The 20,889-nt window shown below is 39.5% G+C and overlaps 2 protein-coding genes across 2 annotated transcripts in view; both read left to right on the plus strand.

Moving 5' to 3' along the window:
• LOC126355872 (carcinine transporter-like) overlaps positions 1 to 6,903 on the plus strand; it is a 55,436-nt gene extending 48,533 nt beyond the window's left edge. The window contains exon 6 of the mRNA XM_050006372.1: positions 6,430 to 6,903. Within this exon, the coding sequence (XP_049862329.1) occupies positions 6,430 to 6,618 (189 nt within the window). The 3' untranslated portion in view covers positions 6,619 to 6,903. The remainder of the gene's footprint in view (positions 1 to 6,429) is intronic.
• The window catches only part of LOC126355717 (solute carrier family 22 member 7-like), a 488,802-nt gene that overhangs the window by 110,750 nt on the left and 357,163 nt on the right, over positions 1 to 20,889 (plus strand). The window lies entirely within an intron of this gene.

Below are 20,889 nucleotides of genomic sequence, written 5' to 3' on the forward strand. Positions count from 1 at the left end.
GGAGAGGTATTTTGAATCAAATAGAGATATACTGTTAGAATTTTGAGAGCACACGATCGAAGAAGCACCAAGTACAATGCTAGTTCCTCCGACGGACACTACATGAACTATCGCGACACCCCTCTGTAACGCGAAATTGACCACTAGATATCAAGAGAGACGGACGATCCAGTGTTAAACGAGGTGGGAGTATTGTGTTATCAGTAGAGAAGCAAGAACAGCAGAACCGTACTGTCAGAAGAATTCAATGACCTCGAACGTGGAATGTCACTTCACTTGCCAGAGGTTACAACAGCTAAACCGCCGCAGAAGTTGAAACTTAGTTCTGCCTTTAGTTCTCTTAAACTGAATGTTACTCAGGTTGAAAGCTCGTCCATCGGTTCTGTCTGGTACACTGTGATACCGAGCATGTCGTGCAAAAGTAGAGGCTGAAAATGTTTTTCCTGTGATTGATGTCTCCGAATACCCCTAGCCTCATACTATAAGTATGATCCATGAAATGTCCATCTGTCGTAAGATGAGTAACTACCCACTCGAAGCGAATCATATCTGGAAAATTTGCTGTGTAAGAGAGACTAGTTTAAAAAGTTGTACACGAGTACAAAAACTGGAATGGTACGCAGCATTCTTAACGATGTGTGAGATTACCGTTGGCGCATGTTCATTCCGTCTGGCATATTATCTTTGAAGAATACCTCTGGTAACCAATCAAAGGCTTGCTTGTAAGCAAAAATCATCTAAAGTTACCCACGCTCCACTTTGGCATAAACGATCACGAGAAATTTATAGTCCTATATTGCTGACGGCAGTCTATTGCACCATTGTAAATCACATTTCATCCTTGCACATTTTGACGTTTATGGAGAACAAAACTCTGCTGATTAAAAATGAACGTATATTCCGTAAGTGGACATCTTGCGAGACACAGCACACTCTGTTCCGTCATGAAATCCAGAGTGTCTAGGTTGATCCCATTTCACTGATTTCTACAAGGCACTCTATATATGTCCGCAATGTCTTCTCGTGAACAACAAAACGAGCTTACCGGGTATAGCACCAGTTTTGTGATCTGATTCAGGACTTGCAAGTTGTACTCAGCCTATGGTTCTTAAGAGGACAAAATAGACCTAAATGGAAAAGTAATTCCTGGAGTACCTAGTGTTATAGAGCCATTACTCCTTTCAATGTGTATAAATGTTTTAGAGGACAACATAGGAACCTCTTTGAAGCTGTCTGCAGATGGTGCTGTTGTCTATAGCAAAGCAGGAATCCAGAACCTGCATAGCATTGACTATTGGTGCATGAACTGGAATTTATTCTGAAACTACGCTGTCGGTAAAAAGTTTTCGACCGCCCATAATAAAAACTGTATACTTTATTCCAATATATAAACATATCGCACAAAGGAAATATTATTCACTGAAACAGTATTTAGAGCCAAACAGAACACGTGTAGTAATGTTTCACAAGATTTATAAGTATACTATTTTTGCATGTTTTAGAATCGAAGAACCCACTGATGATGGCGATATTGTAGCTAAAAATAGTTTGGGAGTTAATAAGAAAATAAGAAAGGTGTTTTGCTTCAAGCGAACTCACAGTCCCATACTTCTGTTCCAACGAAATACATATATTCTCGTTCTGTCGTCACTTGTTGTGGTTTTTTTGCATTTGTCAAATGTGTGTTTGTTGTTGTGTTTTCTAATGGTTATGTCTAGAGAGTTGCGTGAGCTTTGTTGTTCTCCTTCTGTTGTGAGATTTATGTTTTTGTGTGCAGTATTTGTGTCTTGATGTAGTTGATGTATTGTATTTTTAGGCTCAATTACCATGCTTATTGTGTTGTCCACATATCTGTACTAGCAGACTATTATTATTACATCTTGAAATACTAATTTCTCTTAGGGAGGCATGTGAATGTTGGCTATTGCCCCTTAATTAGATGAAGCCATAGGGAAACTTTTTTGTATGTAGTATTCTTGATTGATTTCAAAATAATATTATTGTGTCATTAAAGCATTATATAAATACTGCAAATCTCATGCTGCACCATGCAAAACCACATAACAACAAACACATTTAACACATGATTTGTATCTAAAGGTGGTGAATCTTATAGATGTAACACTGAATGAAAACGAACGACTGCTCTTTGACAAATGTTTGCTACACCCTGTTGTCTACAGCAAATGAATGAAAAATAGAACATTTCATTACAGACTCTGAATGTACAGAAGAAGAAAATGGCAACAGTAACGTAAATACAGGAGTAATGAGCATATGAATAAAAGAATAAATACAGGGTAATGAGGGTATTAATGAAAGAGTAAATTTAAAACATAGTAACACAAGTTAAAAAAGGAAATAAATTCAAAAGTAATGGTTATGGAACAAAACTTAAAAATCTAAAAAAGCTGCAATTGGAAAAATCATTATAACAAAATCTAACAGCGGTAATATTTGATGACAGGTGAAGATATTAACAATGAGTACTGCACTCTCATTAAAAAGTTGAAAAATGTGAACCATGAATAATCTTTTGGAGAGGAGAATTTTAGAAGCTCTGTTCAGTTGTAGGTATGCCTGTAAGAATAACTTACCATTTGATGGCGTCTATGGAGGGGAAGGTAAGTGTTGCGTTGGACGGGCGGAAGACAGGCAAAGAGGAGGAGCATGAGGCGTGGGTAGGGCCATAGTATGAAAAGGAGAAGGGGTAGGGAAAGATACAGAACGAAGTAGGCGGAGCCCTCATGTGGGGTGCGATATGTCGGAAGAATTGTAGCTATTAGGTCTGATAAATATTAGTGGCAGGTTTTATTTTCTGGGAGAGAGAGAGAGATGGCCTGGAAAATTTGTTTGGGAATGGATATGGGGCTACGTTGTATGAAATACAGAGCGATTCATATACACCTGGTCTTCGTCTGGAAGTTCGTAGATACGGGGAAGTTGTTTTAATGATCTGAACGCCTCTGGGACAACTTGAAGTACTGCTCGATGCTAGCAAGTTGACTCTTGTTTCTGCGCATGTTGCCCTTTGCCCCGCTTGCTCGGCTCATGTTAGTACAAGTATATAGCCTCGTTGGCCGCTGTGAGTGTGTAGTTCGGGTCGCGCGGCAATAACGAGCAACTTAGTGATTCGTTAGCAGTCTTTAGCTGGTATAAACATTCAGTACACACTTAGAGAGCAGGTTTTTATTGTGAAAACACACTGGAAGACAGACTCATTGGTTACGGCACGACGGACATTCCAGGGAGGATTCAAAGTGCGCGATGTTTCAACAAAACTAAAAACTTTAATCAATTGTAAGAAAGTAGTAGACAACTGTTGAACTAAACGGTCACAGTTGTAAACATAGACAATCATTGAGTGTAGATGTCATTGATAATGTTCGGAGGCGCTTGAAATACTCTCCAAGGAAATCGTTGCGTCGATTGCGCCAGGAGACAGGCATATGACATGGCTGGCACGTGTCAGAGAGCTCCGATGAAATCGACACTGCGACCATACAGAGTGCATGTGATACTGCTCATGAGGAAGAGGAACGTTACTGTCGATGGCTTTTGGGGGATTGTTATTCAAAAATCTCTCCATGGCTTAGTTTACAGATGATGGATGGTTCCATCTGTCAGATAAACACACCAAACAGGAGATAATGGGCTGGTGTAAGCCCTCATATCATTCGTGAAACATCATTGCATGATGCCAGCTTCCAGGATTGTTGTTCCCATTTTCCGTAGACACTACAGTCTACATGGCATCTTCAATAGATTTTTGGAGCAGGTGGGTGACTTCGAACTCGCAGAAGATTATTTACAACACGATGGAGCAACGTGTCAGACATCTAGCGCTTTCATGCAACTTGTAACAAGTTTCTATTGTGACCGAATAATCTCAAAAAATTTCTGCCCATCGCCAACTCCCCAATGAGCAGTCACCTGACTAACCACTCCCCCTCCCCCCCCCCCCCAGATATTTTAATGTGGGGCATCGCGAAAGCTGTGTGTACAAGAGCAGACCACGGACAACTGCAGAACTTCGTAAGGCCTTTTCGCACGAAATAAGCAACACTGGCGAGGATGGAAGTCACAGTACCACGCAGGATATGGTGAAACGAGTACAGTTGTGCATCGACGCTGGTGAAGGGCACTTCCAGCGTTTGCTGGTAGGACTTTATATGTGTGCATGTATGTGTGTATGTAATCTCTCACTTGTATCTTATCTCCAAAACTTGCAAATGTGTCCCATTATTGGTTCAAATGTTATGACTCATTAAAAGATTTCAGGTTTATATCGATCGCACTGGATGTCGGTCTAGTGATATACTGGGTCTGCAAATGAGAGAGGGGGAATATAAATGCTGAAATCGAGTTTGCAGGCACTGTAGGATCTGCTTAAGTGTGCCTTTTTGTGTCGGGAGAGGTATGGAATTTGATGAGGGGGTAAAGGATCCATATGAGGGATCAAACATTCTGCGTGGTGTCTATTGTTCTATGTCGTGTGTCCCTACCACTTTCGCGCAACGACGCTCTGAGCGTGTTTTTTAGGGAATTGACTAGTTTGAACCTGGGACCTGTTGCTGGTAAGGAGACCCCAGACCACACGTGACATGTAGAGTTCAGAAGAATTCAGTGAGACTAGCGATGATATAACCAAATACTTAATGATTTCAGCGTCAGCTCCACTGCACTCCCTGTAAAAGAATCTTAATACTAACTACATTTAGTGGAAGGGATTCAAAGCTTTCCTATTTTTAGTTAGTTGGTAAAATAAAATCGAAAAAGCAGTTAAGTTTACCATTGGAAATTTTATTCTACTCACAAAACATTGTTTATAAATTGCATTATTGATAAAAGGAAATATTTTAATACAGGATGATAAAATCGAACTGCGTTCAACAAAAATGTGAACGAATATTCCCTGAGTGGGTTGCCAAGTTCTACAATGGATCGAAGGATGACCTATGCCATATCACATCTATAATCTAGGTTAAAATTATGTTTCACAAAAGTGAAAACTATCAAAATGATCTACAGTGACCCTCAATTATCTTTAATTACTTATCTAACTTGTTGTAAATTACAGTGGCTGATGTGGCTTTTCAATAACTATATAACAGAAAAATCATTGCGTTTCAGTTTTTAACTTACGTAGCAAATGTCAATTCCATGAGCTTCAATTGACGATCGACACTAGTATTACGTAAAAAGGGGGTGTAACAGATGAGACTTCTGCAGATCTGAGTGAAGCATTATTTGCTCAAAAATGCGGCATCGCGTGTGTTCATTACCTTGTCGGTGTTCGTCAGGGGGCGGCGACCGGCGCAGCTCCATACAGCTCTCCGTCTCAGAAGCAACTCCTTCCTAACTTCTCCTTATTACATTTTACCGAAGTTGGTTTAAAAAAAAAAACTATCTGACTGTATTTTCATCTGACCAATCAGGGTCTCAATGTTAACCTTAAGCTCTACCTAAAAAATTCTGTCTGTCCAATGAGAAACGTTGTACTTTTCGTGGTGGGGCAATGTTTTTAAAGTTTGCAACGTAACAGAGACGCGAAAAAGGGTCACGCTAAAACTTGCAGCTGGTGTGGCCCTTTAAGGGTTATCGTAAGATCTATACTGTTCTTCTGGAGGGCTCTATCTTTTAACATGGGCTGGGGCGTGGTCCCGGCGGTTAATTTTCGTGGTGGGGCAATGTTTTTAAAGTTTGCAACGTGACAGAGACGCGAAAAAGTCTCAAGCTAAAACTTGCGGCTGGTGTGGCCCTTTTAGTGTTATCGTAAGTTCTATACTGTTCTTCTGGAGGGCTCTAGCTTTTAACATAGGCTGAGGGGTGGTCCTGGTGGTTAGCTGGCGACGTGAGTGTCTGTCCCTTATCGTAGGGCCTTCTAGCTTAACACGGTTCTGCTCTCAGCTTCTGTTCTCGTTTCTCCCCTCAGAACTGCGTCTGTCTCACGGTGGGAAGGTGTGACATGCATTTAGGCATTCTTCTGTTAGTCTGTGTTATTCCATTTGCTCTCTCGTTACTTGTATTACTTTGGTTAATTTAATGTCACGACGATTTATTCAGAGCTATGTGACATACTACTGGATTTGCTTATCATGTCAGGGTTTTCATGGAAGGTGTTGGATTTACCCGACACCTTACAGGGATGCTCAAAGATTTAGAGAGAGTAATAGAACGTTGGTGGAGAGTACAGCCATTCAACACTGCCATACAGACGACAGGTCGTATCATGGTACATGTGGAGGACAGTTCAGGGGCTCAACCCCCACGTTCGCCCAGTTAGTAGGTTTCGTAGTTTCAGCCTGGTGTGGACTTACTGTTGGATGCTTGGCACGAGGTTTTAGATTCGTATTAATTCAGGTGGAAACGTGTCTGTGGTTGGTGTCTTTTATTCACATTATTTACAACTGTGATTTCCTTCCGCAGGATGACAAGCGACTTCCCTTCGCCATCCTCGCAGCTCTCAACTTTGTGGTAGCGTTTTCCGTGTCGTTCCTGCCGGAATCTGCGCTGCAGCGATTACCGGAGACGTTACGGGACGGTGCCGTCTTTGGCAGAAGACAGCGCTACTGGAGCTGGAAACCCAAACCAACACCAGAGTACGCCAAGGGATAAAAGAGTTCCAGAAGTTCCTTTTAGTTTAGAAGGATTATTAAGGCGACAGTTTCAATCTTCGAATTTTGTTTTCTGACGGTGCACAGGATTTGCTCGGTCTGTTATGGGTGATTAACAGTGTACTTTCTGCTGTATTTCTGATTTGTGAACACTAGCACGAAAACTGACCTGGAGCAGATTATAAATTTCTCATTGGTGCAACTCGTGACTCCTCAGTTTTTACAAGACGCAGGTAATAATTATAGGACGAAATACCTGCAGCGTCCATCCTCATGGTTTCTGGTTTCTGTCTAACCATTTATGACCGTCCTGTCCAGTAAACGGCACACACCAAAATAAATTAAAATGGATACCGCTCCTACAGGGCTCTCCAAAGAGAAGTCTCACAATAGATTAAATGTACATTCTGTCCTCCTAACAAAGCCTTAATTTGACGAGTAATCCTCTTATCCTAAAATTGTCTGGATTCACACCCACCTCGCACCCATTCCTTTAACACCCCCCCCCCCCCCACCCCCAAAAAAAAATTTATACGCAATGGGCCTCGTGCTCTGTATACGCGCACTAACCACTCTACCTCCGCCCCGCCTGTTATTTATACCTACTTGTTTACCATGTCCTATTCCAACAAGACGTAATCGCCTCCCACAACCTCACTGCGAAATCTATCCAACCTTCTAGCTCTAACAGAACCCTCTTCCTGCTCGTCATGTCTGGGCTACAGCTGGCAACCCCCCACCACTTTCATGAGTCCTCCTCCCCTGCCTTTCACTCCCATTCTTTTGAAAACAGTCTTTTCCCTCAACCACTGTTTCCGTACCTTTAGTGAAATGAAGTCCTCGGTTTTTATATTATATGTTTTTAAATAGACGACAATATTTTACTTAGAATCTGAAATGTACAATTGCTTGTTTTAATGCTTTACAAAGACGAACATATTTTGTATTTTTAGACTGTTGTAAGCTGTGTACATATTTTATTGGTGTTGATGCTGAAGAGCAGCAACGTGATGAGTACAGCCCTAATGGCGTCAAATAACAATAAAAGTAACAAAAAAATTGTCTAATACAATAACAAAATTACACAATGAATATGAAGCGACACAGTCTTACTATGTGATGTCCATGTCTTTGCTCACTGTTAGTGTATACCAGTGCTTTCTATTTCCTTATTTTGAAACTGGTGTCCGTTCCCCGTGTTATAGTACAGTTGCGGCCAACTGCAGCGGTTCTTTCAGTGGTGTTTGCGGCATACTGGTTTATTCTTTCTTCTAAAGTAAGACTACATTTCGCACAACTGGGCTATGTGAGCACATCTCCAGACCCAAATCAAACTTTCGTTGTCAGTGATGGGCCAACTTGTTTCAGTCCCATCAATTCACTAATTTGAAGGACTGAGAACCTTAAAGGACCAAATCACAAGAGCAAAGTTTTTAGAAAAATAGATGATTGGGAAATTCGTACTGATAAATAAAACCCCACTTTCATAGGTCTGGGTTGTTTTTTAACCATGTCTCAAGTTCCTGAACTTCCTATGAAAACATGGAATATTAATTAATATATAAGGCTATATTTATTATTAATGATGATTCGCAAAATTTCCACGTGTAGTCTAGTGACAATAGCATCTTTTCATAGTTGTGTAGTTTGTAATTTATCTGATACTCGAATCAGAACATAAATAACATATGCAAAGTGCTCCACACACAATTACGTCATATTCAAAAGTTTCACAGTACTCATTATCATTATTTTCATTAAGCACATTCTGTGGCTTGGGGTTCAGATAAAACGGGCGATACATCACCGATTATGGAGTATTATTGGTAGGTGGCCAATGAATTATGCTGTCAAACCTAAGAGTTAACTGAACAGCGCACAGCAACAAAATTATACTTTGTGGTTTGGGCCCACATGGAAATGAGTATCTCAGAAATCGGTGGGTGAGCTGTGCACGATAGACACCTATTTTGAGTACTTTAAGTCCACATAATATCCTTTTTGAGCAACTGATCCAAATTAAATCATTGAGGCTTTCATTTGCATTTTATGTCTTTCCATGAAGGCACTTCCACAATTAATCACTGTTTGCAAGAAACCTGAATGTGGGCTTAATTGCATTCATACAGGTTCTGTTAATGAGTGTTCATGTGAATACGTCTCATTTCTGCTGTTGAACTTATACCAATCGTCTTTCGGACACAGATTGTGCATTGGTGTTTGGTCATTGGATAGTTTGTGGAAAAAAAGTTACCCACAAAGCACGCCTCATTACCTCTAAATTATGTGTGTTTTTCCGAATATCTCTCCCATAAAATAACTGAAGAGAATCAGTTTCTTTCAGAATAAGCCCGCCTTTTCTACCTAGTGGTTTTCCATCCTCAAGTACTTCACACTTCTTCTCTTTCACCATGCGACGGCACCTACCACTAACCCTCTTTTCGATGTGGCCAATACATTCCAACATTTCTATTGTTGTATTGTACGAATTTTATTCTGTTAAAGCTTTGAACGACAAGGAGTCCCCATCACCAAGATATTTAGTATATCTAACACCATACTGGTCCTCAGATCTGGAGAACATCCTCACAACTGCAGCAGCCTCCATGCCCCCACTTGAGCCACTATAATTTTTAGAGCTTCCTACTGCATGCTTTTCTTGCCATAGTTTCTCACTGTCTTCATTGTTGGACATTTTCCTTGTTGCACACTGGTGGTAGCATTTACACATAATTTCTACATCTAAAACTTTGCCGTAGTGAATACCAATAACAGATGTAACTCCATACAGAGATGTGTGACCCTTTCCCATCCAGATGCCACCTACAGATATACACAAGGCAGTGACATTTGTAGGAGATTCACTGTCATGAATATCTGCCCAATGATCTATATATTTTTGGTTTGTTTCCACCAATTCCTCCACTGATTTCTTCATAGAAACTTTCGTAGTTTCACAAACAGTATCAGACATTTCTTCTATTTTTCAAACCTTGCACAAGGTGGAGACATGTTCGGATAACCACACAATAAATTATCTCCTTCCCCACCCTGTCCAAGGCATCTCAGAGTATGTGGTAACCTAAAATTGCTTTCACAGGTACCAGTGTCATTTTTATTTCAGGAGGAAAATGAAAATTCATACACAAAATCACAAGCTACTCCCACTCTTTTTTTTTTCAACAACAATCAAGCATTCAATATTTTTACACCTAACACATGAACATGAAAAGTTTATAGCCTTACAGAGAAGCTCTAAATCAATAAGTCTAAAGCCAGTGGAATCCATACCAACATCATTCACGCATTTGTTTTTATGCTGAAGCTGTGGGCTTATGTTCTTCATTTCGAGCTGCTTTTCTTTTTTTGTTGGTAAACCGATTTCCATGAAAAGAATGGTTCAAATGGCTCTGAGCACTATCTGACTTAACGTCTGAGGTCATCAGTCACCTAGAGCTTAGAACTACTTAAACCTAATTACCCTAAGGACATCACACACATCCATGCCCGAGGCAGGATTCGAGCCTGCGACCTTATCGGTCGCACGGTTCCAGGCTGTAGCGCCTAGAACCGCTCAGACACTCTGGCCGGCGGATTTCCATGAAACCTCCGTATCTTAAACATAGTTTTTCCACCACCCATTATGCATAAATTTTGAGTTCCATGTAAAGGATGTAGAAAAATAAAGGAACAGTCACAAAGTTCAACAGCATCGACTATGGATAAAATTCATTACACGTAAGGTTTGCTCATGTAACCTTCCACCTACTAATAAGTGTTAGTATTGTCAAAACGTAAATAAACCAGACGCGAGAAAGGGGTCAGGCAAAGATATAGACGTCAGCCAGAGATATACATGTCAGCCAAGGATATCGAAGGAAAATTACCTTCACACTGACAAAAATTTCGCTGTTTCCCAAATGTTGGAAAAGGTGGGAGTGGCCGCCAGTGCAGAGTTAATGAGACTAACAATTTAAAGGCATTTTGAAAACTGATATCACGATAAAATGCACACACAACATAGATTAAAGTGCGTCGATCAAAACAATAATATTTTTTAAAAGTCGACTTTTGGGACCAAAATCCATTACATCTCCCCTTAATAAAATACTTGAAGCTCATGGACACGCTGTACTGCTGTTACTGTGACATAAATCCAAATGAACCGCTATAGGAAAAACTCAAAAATATTGTCAGAGGAAGAAATATTCTTGGAAACATTTGCGTGACGAAGTTACTGTAGATGGTGAAAGAAGGTTTCTAAGAATCTTCTGAATTTCCGTTTTTTATTCCATACTAAACTTTGCAGTAACCGAAAACAGCATATGCAAACACTTGTGCCATTTGCTACAGCTTTCGAAACTATAACTCAAGATGTCTGGAGTGCATACTGCCTCCACACAGAGAAACTTGAAAGAGAGTACTGGGTTAAGAATGGGATTGTTGAAGACATATTAGACGCCGTAGTTAATAATTTACAAAGTGACGGCGATGCCGACGATAATGACAATGACACTGTTGATGATGACCTCTAAAACACGATGTATGTAAATAGGCAATGAATAATTTCTTAAAGATACGTTGTGTATGCTTTTGAAACCGGCTACGTTCACACACTATAAAATTTCTTTTGGTAGAAATGTACTACGTGCTAGCATAAAGGTTAAACAGTTTTCCAAGATAAATACAGTCAAATGTGGTCTAAAGCAATAAATATTTTTATCATTTGTTGTACAAAATCAGCAATAATTTAAGAACTTCGTAGTAAAAATTAATTAAATTTTCCCTAATATAATATGATTCAATGAGGTAAAACCTTTCATACTTATGGAATAGCAGCATTTGAATGTGTTATGTCACTAATCTCTATCTCAGTTATTAGTCACCTAATTCGAAGATATATTTTTTCTTAAAACATGCACGCAATATCTGTTCTAAACAGTGCTGAAATTTCCTTTGACACATACCTACCGATTCTGGATTTCTGTGTAGAAAGCTTGACGTACGACATGTGTCTTTTTTTGTAAGAACTTTATTTGATAATCTATAGCAATGTTCAGCTCTTCAAAATATTCCCAATTACGTATTATACACTTATACCAGTGCTTTTTGGAATACCCAAAACACTTTTAGATTTGTTTCTTCAAGATACTTTATAGCTCTCTTAACTATGCATTTTTGACCTCATCTACGCTTGCAAAAGCGCTGCCCTTTAAGGTCTGCTCTGTAATGTTTATACCACATGTAAGCCCTTATTTTACTCATAGCAGACTCACCAAAAGTAGTATTTAACATTTCTAAAAATTTGATACACTTTATTCCATTGTTACAACAAAACTTAATACAGATTTTCTAATCCATTTATATACAAAACAAATAATCGTTGATAGTACCGAAACACATATAGGCTTTTTAACGATAGACAAAATACCGAAAATGAATAACATTATACAGATATATTTCAGACATGTTTACGAAGACAGTGACAAAAAAATAGTGCGAATCGATCTAATACAAAACGCGAAATTATAAATTTTTCTTTGCTTTTTAAAGTCTTCACGTTACAAGAATCGCTAATTTTCAACGCGGCCCTTCAAAGAAAAACTTCCACCTTTTAGTAGGAACACGTAAACAAGCCTTAAATTCTACAGATTAATTGCACTATATGAGGTTTATTTTACGAACAGCAACAGAGGAACACACGTTCAGATGAACAGGCATTCGGTTCTATGTTTGAGTAGAATCCTCATTTCCGTTCCTAAGTTAATATTATTTACACTATATGTTGTGTTTCGGAAGAAGCTATCGTCTTTTGTATGCCTTATTGTCTTAACGCATTTACCTAAAAATAAAAGCTCCTGGGACGTATCTATACACTGCGTCGCCACAGATTTAAAGTGCGCGCCAAATTCATTACTACGTTGTGAAACAACCCTTAGAAACGCTCGTTCTTGAGTTTACCTACAGACTATAGTACCATGGAAGTTAATTCGTGATGTCTTAGCAGACGGTCCACCATCTTGTCCCATCTTCTTACTAGTGTTTTCCATATATTCCTTCCCTCGTCTCATTCCTTACCTTATCAGACCAACTAATTATCGACATTCTTTTGTAGTACCACATATTAAATGCTTAGATTCTTTTCGGGTTTTCCACAGTCCATGTTTCACTGCCATACAATGCTGTGTTCGAAACGTACATTCTCGGAAATTTCTTCCTTAAATTAAAGCCTGTGGTTGATGCTAGTAGACATCACTTGGCTGGTTGTGACCTTTTTGCTAATGGTAGTCTGACTTCCATGTCCTCTGTCATGGGTTATTTTGCTATCTAGGTAGCAGAACTGATTAACTTCATATACTTTGTGACCATTTCTAATGATAAGTTTCTCGCTGTACTCATTTCTGCTACTTCTCATTACTCATTACTCTCATCTTTCTTCTATTTCCTCTCAGTGCATATTCTGTAGTCATTAGGCTGTTAATTCCACTCAGCTGATGATGTAATTCTTCTTAACATTCACTGAGAACAACAGTGACATTTCCGAATCGTATCATTGAAATCCTTTCACCTTGAATTTTAATCGCACTCCTGAACCTTTCTTTTATCTCCATCATTGCTTCGTCTGTCTGCAGATTCAATAGTAAGGAAGAGAGACTATATCTCGGCCTTACAACCTTTTTAATCCGAGCACTTTCTTCTTGGTCTTCCACTCTTACTATTCTTTCTTGGCTCTTGTTCATGTTCTCCGTTCTTGATCTTCCACTCTTATTATTCCCTTTTGTGTGTGTTGTATATTACCGCTCTCTTCCTATAGCTTACCCCTAATTTCCTCAAAATTTCAAAAATGTTTCACCATTTGACATTGTCGAACGCATTCTCCAGGTCGACAAATACTATGAAGGTGTCTTGATTTTCCTTAGTCTTGCTTCCATTATGAACCTCAACGTCAGATCTGTCTCTCTGGTGTCTTTACCTCTCCTAAAGCTCAACTTACCATGGTCTAAAATATCCTCAATCTACTTTTCCATTCTTTTGTAAATTATTCTTGTCAGAAAACGTGGATTGATGAGCTGTTAAGCTAATTCTGCGATAATTATAGCACTTGTCAGCTCTCGCAGTCTTCAGAATTGTGTGGATGAAGTTTTTTCGAAAGCCAGATGGTATAACACCAGACTCATATTCTAGAGACCAACGTGAACAGTCGTTTTGTTGCCATCTACCCCAATGATTTAAGAATTTTCATGGAATATTATCTTGTATCCCTTCTGCCTTATTTGATCTAAAGTGTTCCTAAACTCTTTTCAATTCTGATTCTAATACTGTATTCCTGATCTCTCCTAATTCAACTAGTGTTTCTTCTTCTACCTTCTTCTTTTCACTTTTCTGTCTGCCGAGTCAGTTTTTCCAACTATATTTTTTTCGATTTTTAACGTTTTTTCTTGCAGTTATTCGGCTTATACTCCCTGCACTTCCTATTTACTTCATTGAGTGATTTGTATTTCTGTATTCCTGAATTCCTTGATAATTTTTGTACTTCCTTCTTTCATTGATCAACTACGTATATTATTTCTTGTGCTACCCATCGTTTCTTCGCAGTAAGCTTATTTGTACCTTAGCATCTGTATTTTTCTTCCCTACTTCTATAACTGCCCTTTTGTGAGAAGTCCAGTCTTTTTCAACTGAACTAACTAGTGAGCTATTCCTACTATTACCACAATAGGGCTACACACGTAAATGGTTCAAATGGCTGTGAGCACTATGGGACTTAACATCTGTGGTCATCAGTCCCCTAGAACTTACAACTACTTAAACCAAATTAACCTAAGGACATCAAACACATCCATGCCCAAGGCAGGATTCGAACCTGTGACGGTAGCAGTCGCGCGGTTCCGGACTGAGCGCCTTAACCGCGAGACCACAGTGGCCGGCGCACACGTAAATAAAGCTGGTTCACTTTACAATCATCAGATGCAGCAACATGCATACATGCTGTAATCTCAACCTCGATGATGGTGTGCTTTGGGCACTTATGATTCTCAGTGTGTGAATTTATTTCGTAAAAGCAGGGTTCAGACTGTGACTGATAAGTAAATTATACACAATAGACAAATTACATTATCGAATGATATGCGACTGTTCATGAATATGTTCATTAGTTTTGATTCCACATGCAACAGTTACCTAATGAAGAGTCACAAATTAAAAGGAAATCTTAAAAGCCGAACTACCTAAGCATATGTGATTAGCAGCATTTTCAGCTACACAGAATCTTCTCCTGGAAAATTCGCTGACGTTTGCAACCTTTAGTATAAAGTAAATTTCAAAGCGATAAGGAATACAACACGGATTATAACAGTGACAATTCTGTAAAAGACATAAAAACTTGATATTAGAATACACAGACATGCACAAATATGTCAACCCTTCATAGGACACTTGAAGTTAGCACGAAGTTCCATAGCGCCATAGCTCGTAAAGTGCTTATGTACCCGACAATTTAGTTTGTTTTCTAAGTTTTGGTATCTTTACTTTATCAGCTATCTGATGGGAAATGCTGCAGGTAAGCTCTTAGTTACAATTAAAAGAATTGATTATTGCCAATTACAGTGGCCAAATTTAATAATGTGCAAGTAACCATTTTTTAATAACTGCAAGTAATAGTATTCAGATACTGAGTCGAGGTAATTAACTGATAACACAAACTGTGGCAAGAATTAATTTCTCCTTGGAATATTCATTTAACTGAAAAAGATAGAGGATGTCATTGTAGTGACAGAAATCGGAAAACGTTACTGTTTCACCTGTGACTTGAGCTCAAAGGTTATTTGTTCATCCTTTATATGTTCATAGGATTAAAAGCAAGAATACAGGGCAGTCAAAAGTGTTAGGTGCACCATGAGAATATATCTGAATATGTCTTTTCCGAGAGCTCATCTATCACTATTCTCTGGAAACCCTGTGAAGCGAATAGCAGGTTCAGATAACTGAATGCTTACTCTTTCCAGTACGACTGCTGAATTACTCAGTTACTTAATCGTTGCTGATACCCACACAAGAGCTATGCACAAGTCTATATTTTACAGTTGTTTTACTTTTGCAACTGATACAGTTTATATATCATAGGGTAGTTGCATAATTCCACAGTGAAATTAGATGTCTCACTTAAAATTATTTAATCAATATATGAATTTTAAAATTCATTTATATTTACATAGTCTTATATTAGTATACAAGTTACACTGTTCTGTGTATGTGGATTCACCATTATTGCTGTACTTAACTTTGTAAGTGAAAGAGAGGTCAAAAATTTTGACAAAGAGAATCACATGTGCGTCAGTTGTATTAATAAATGCAATGAAATATTCCTTTACATACGAAAGAACTCTAATACGTTTTCTTTCGTACACATATTACCACAAGACTTGATGTGTATTAATGATTTAGTTAATGTCAGAGACAGTAATTAGCATAGTATTACTCCACAATCTATAATAAGTGTGTGTCCTGAAGATAGTATTAACTATCTGTCTGTCTCTGTCTGTCTCCCTCTATCTTTCTCTTTCCTTCTCTCTCTCTCTCTGTCTATCTATCTCTCTTTCTCTCTCTGTCCTTTCTCCCTCTCTCTCTCCCTCTCTCTCTCTCTCTCTCTCTCTCTCTCTCTCTCTCTCTCTCTCTGCATGTGTGCATGTGTCTTTCTTGTGCAGTCAAACTCACTTGCACATACGGACACACAAACAAATCATCTATTCCTCTAAGTAAATTCCCAAATTTGCTAGTGTTCATAAAAGGCTATCAGAAAAAAATTCTTTTGCTTGTTCAAATAACATTAGTAACAAGTGGATACATTGAGTGCACTTGGTATGTTTTTCCTACCTAGCCTATTTTACGAATTAATTATATCATATTACATTATATTATATTTCATTTAATTTACTCGTAAAAAGGGTTACGCATTAAAAACACATCTCTGGAATGTTTTACCCAATAGGATGCTATCATCATTAAGTTGGCCACTAAAATTGCATGCCCTCAGGAAAAATAACAGCTCTAGCCTGTCCTCGTTTTCAGTCCAACCTGTTGCCCAAGTAACTATTTAAACGCAGCTGCCTCATTTTAGTAACGTCGGGTTAGTCTGGGCTCTCTCCGCTGTGTTGTGGTCGCGCTTGCAGTACGGCTATATGTATCGCTCAGGCACCCAAGTTACCGCACTTCGCGTGTATAAAATTCGTTCAGTTTCAAAATGCTGTGTTTTACTTGAAAGGGTGATATGTGACTTTCACATCTGTGTGTAAATCTTGAGTGCAGCAGAGCCGGCTAACTGGTGACTAAATCGAAGCTTCCGACTAAAGCGCTCTCTCCATTCAACTGCAGTGGTTTCATAGGAAAAGACGAAGAAAGAGATGAGACCGTCGTTTCAAGGATGTTACCCATCGGACGTTGACACGGTCTTTTCTAATATACAGGGTAATTATAAATAAAATTTAACTTTCAAACCGCCGTAGAAATAATGCAAGCATACTGTCATATCGCTGGATTGTTTGAGGAATATCTTTGCGGGCAGCGCTTTTCGAGAGTCGAGCATGGGACACGGAAATGTTGAGTTGTGAGTAGCTCTGCATGCAAGAAGCATTGTTATTATGGAAGCTCAAGTGTTGCTGCAAATGCTATTACAGTAAAGTGATGGAATATGGAATCGATCCAGAGGAAAGTGCGTAATGATGTAATTGAAAGTGAGCAGTGCCGTCAGTAACGTATTTACGTACCCTCTCGTTGCACCGTTCATCAATCATCCGCCCCGTGTTCGGTCTCCCTGAATGAACTAATGTGAATCAGTAATACTATTTACCACAAAAGAAAGCATTTAAGTGCCAGTGTCTTGTAGCGAGCGTGGGGACGTGCGTTCGGTCATCGCGTTGGCATCATCAACAATCAACCGCGCCGTGACGGTTACGCTCACGCTCGTACAATTGAGAATTGTGAACTAAAAATTTAAATTTGTGAATAGTGTTAAAATTTATTACTGGTGTCAAGGAGACTGGTACCAAATATCTGTGTATGCGTGACGAGCGTTAAGAACTTTCGAGCGATCATTCGGCTTCCGCATTATCGACACTCATCCGCGCGGTGTAAGCCACGCGTACGCTCGTCTGAGTGATATTGTGAACTGGTAATCACCCATTAATTGGGATAAGCACTTATGATTTAGAATGTAAACAGTGCAGCCTGCGATTTTCTTTTATCGTCACAGAATATAGTCATTCATACCAGACGTAGAACAGTGTTGTGTTTTAACGTTGAGTGGCTCCCCTAAACCCGCTTGCATATTGTTGTTGTTGTGGTCTTCGGTCCTGAGACTGGTTTGATGCAGCTCTCCATGCTATTGTATCCTGCGCAAGCTTCTTCATCTCCCAATACCTACTGCAACCTACATCCTTCTGAATCTGCTCACTGCATTCATCTCTTGGTCTCCCTCTACGATTTTTACCCTCCACACTGCCCTCCAATGCTAAATTGGTGACCCCTTGATGCCTCAGAACATGTCCTACCAACCGATCCCGCCTTCTAGTCAAGTTGTGCCACAAAGTTCTCTTCTCCCCAATCCTATTCAATACTTCCTCATTAGTTATGTGGTCTACCCATCTAATCTTCAGCATTCTTCTGTAGCACCACATTTCGAAAGCTTCTATTATCTTCTTGTCCAAACTAGTTATCGTCCATGTTTGACTTCCATACATGGCTACACGCCATACAAATACTTTCAGAAACGATTTCCTGACACTTAAACCTATACTCGATGTTAACAAATGTCTCTTCTTCAGAAATGCTTTCCTTGCCATTGCCATTATACATTTTATATCCTCTCTACTTCGACACCTATCAGTTATTTTGTTCCCCAAATAGCAAAACTCCTTTACTACTTTAAGTGTCTCATTTCCTAATCTAATTCCCTCAGCATCACCCAACTTAAATCGACTACATTCCATTATTCTCATTTTGCTTTTGTTGATGTTTATCTTATATCCTCCTTTCAAGACACTATCCATTCCGTTCAACTGCTCTTCAAAGTCCTTTGCTGTCTGTGACACAATTACAATGTCATCGGCGAACCTCAAAGTTTTTATTTCTTCTCCATGGACTTTAATATCTACTCCGAACTTTTCGTTTGTTTCCTTTACTGCTTGCTCAATATACAGATTGAATAGCATCGGGGCGAGGCTACAACCCTGTCTCACTCTCTTCCTAACCACTGCTTCCCTTTGATGTCCCTCGACTCTTATAACTGCCATCTGCTTTCTGTACAAATTGTAAATAGCCTTCCGCTCCCTTTATTTTACCCCTGCCACCTTCAGAATTTGAAAGTATTCCAGTCACCATTGTTAAAAGCTTTCACTAAGTCTACAAACGCTAGGAATGTAGGTTTGCCTTTCCTTAATCTAGTTTCTAAGATTAGTCGTAGGGTCAGTATTGCGTCACGTGTTCCGATATTTCTACGGAATCCAAACTGATCTTCCCCAAGGTCGGCTTCTACTAGTTTCTTCCATTCGTCTTTAAAGAATTCGCGTTAGTATTTTGCAGCCGTGACTGATTAAACTGATACTTCGGTAATTTTCGCATCTGTCAACACCTGCTTTCTTTGGTATTGGAATTATTATTTTCTTCTCGAAGTCTGAGGGTATTTCGCCTGTCTCATACATCTTGCTCACCAGATGGTAAAGTTTTGTCAGGGCTAGCTCTCCCATGGCTGTCAACAGTTCTAATGTAATGTTGTCTACTCCTGGAGCTTTGTTTCGACTCAGTTCTTTCAGTGCTCTGTCAAACTCTTCACGCAGTATCATATCTACCATTTCATCTTCATCTACATCCTCTTCCATTTCCATAATATTGTCCTCAAGTACATCGCCCTTGTATAGACCCTCTATATACTCCTTCCACCTTTCTGCTTTTCCTTCTTTGCTTAGAACTAGGTTTCCATCTTAGCTTTTGATATTCATACAAGTGGTTCTCTTTTTTCCACAGGTCTCTTTAATTTTCCTGTAGGCAGTACCTTTCTTACCCCTAGTGAGATAAGCCTCTACAACCTTACATTTGTCCTCTAGCCTTCCCTGCTTAACCATTCTGCACTTCCTGTCGATCTTATTTTTGAGACGTTTGTATTCCTTTTATCCTGCTTCATTTACTGCATTTTTATGTTTTCTCATCTCATCAATTAAATTCAATATTTCTTCTGTTACCCAAGGATTTCTACTAGCCCTTGTCTTTTTACGTACTTGATCCTCTGCTGCCTTCACCAGTTCATCCCTCAAAGCTACCCATTCTCTTCTACTGTATTTCTTTTCCCCAGTCTTGTTAATTGTTCTTTTGCATATTACGATAGATAATTTCAGGCAAGCCAGCAGCAGTGTGGAACAGAACAAAACGACCGCCGCGGGATTATCAGGTACGTGGTGTGGACACGGCGTACGGTAAAGAAAGAAACGGCCCGAAGTGAGAAACCACCAGTTTAAGGGTCCCCCACCCATTTGTACCCCCAGGCCTGGTACAGTAATACCACTGGTCAGAATGACATCAAATTGCAACGAAATATTATCGGAGAAAGGGGAAAGTGCATGGCACAAGAAAAATAAATAGTTACAAAATGTAGCAATAGACGACGCTGTGAGCACCATATTTAACAGTGGTCGATTACAAATGGCAAATGAATCATACAATGCCTAAGGTGTACGTCTTACGTTAAACAAACTGTACTTCTCAGTGTGCATGGGTGTATATATGTGATACTGTTAGTTACATAAGCCCATCTGTAAGGTGTCAGGCAAATCCAACACCTTACATGAAAACCCTGACATAATAAGCAAATCTACTAGTATGTCACATAGCTCCGAATAAATCGTGACATTAAATTAACCAAAGTAATACGAGTAACGAGTGAGCAAATGGAATACCACAGAGTAACACAAGAATGCCTAAATGCATGTCGTGCCTTCCCACCGTGAGGCAGACGCAGTTCCGAGGGGAGAAACGAGGGCAGAAGCCGAGAGCAGAGCCGTGTTGAGCTAGAAGGCCGTAGGATAAGGAACGGACTGCCCAGCCTACCTGTACAACTACCACTCGCACGTTTTAGCGTGAGACTGTTTCGCGTCTCAGGTATGTCAAGGACCATCCCCAGCCCATGTTAAAAGCTAGAGCCCTCCAGAAAAGCAGTATAGATCTTACGATAACACAAAATGGGCCACTACCACCCGCAAGTTTTAGCGTGAGACTTTTTCGCGTG

This window comes from Schistocerca gregaria, chromosome 3, assembly GCF_023897955.1.
Source record: "Schistocerca gregaria isolate iqSchGreg1 chromosome 3, iqSchGreg1.2, whole genome shotgun sequence".
Classification (NCBI taxonomy): domain Eukaryota; kingdom Metazoa; phylum Arthropoda; class Insecta; order Orthoptera; family Acrididae; genus Schistocerca; species Schistocerca gregaria.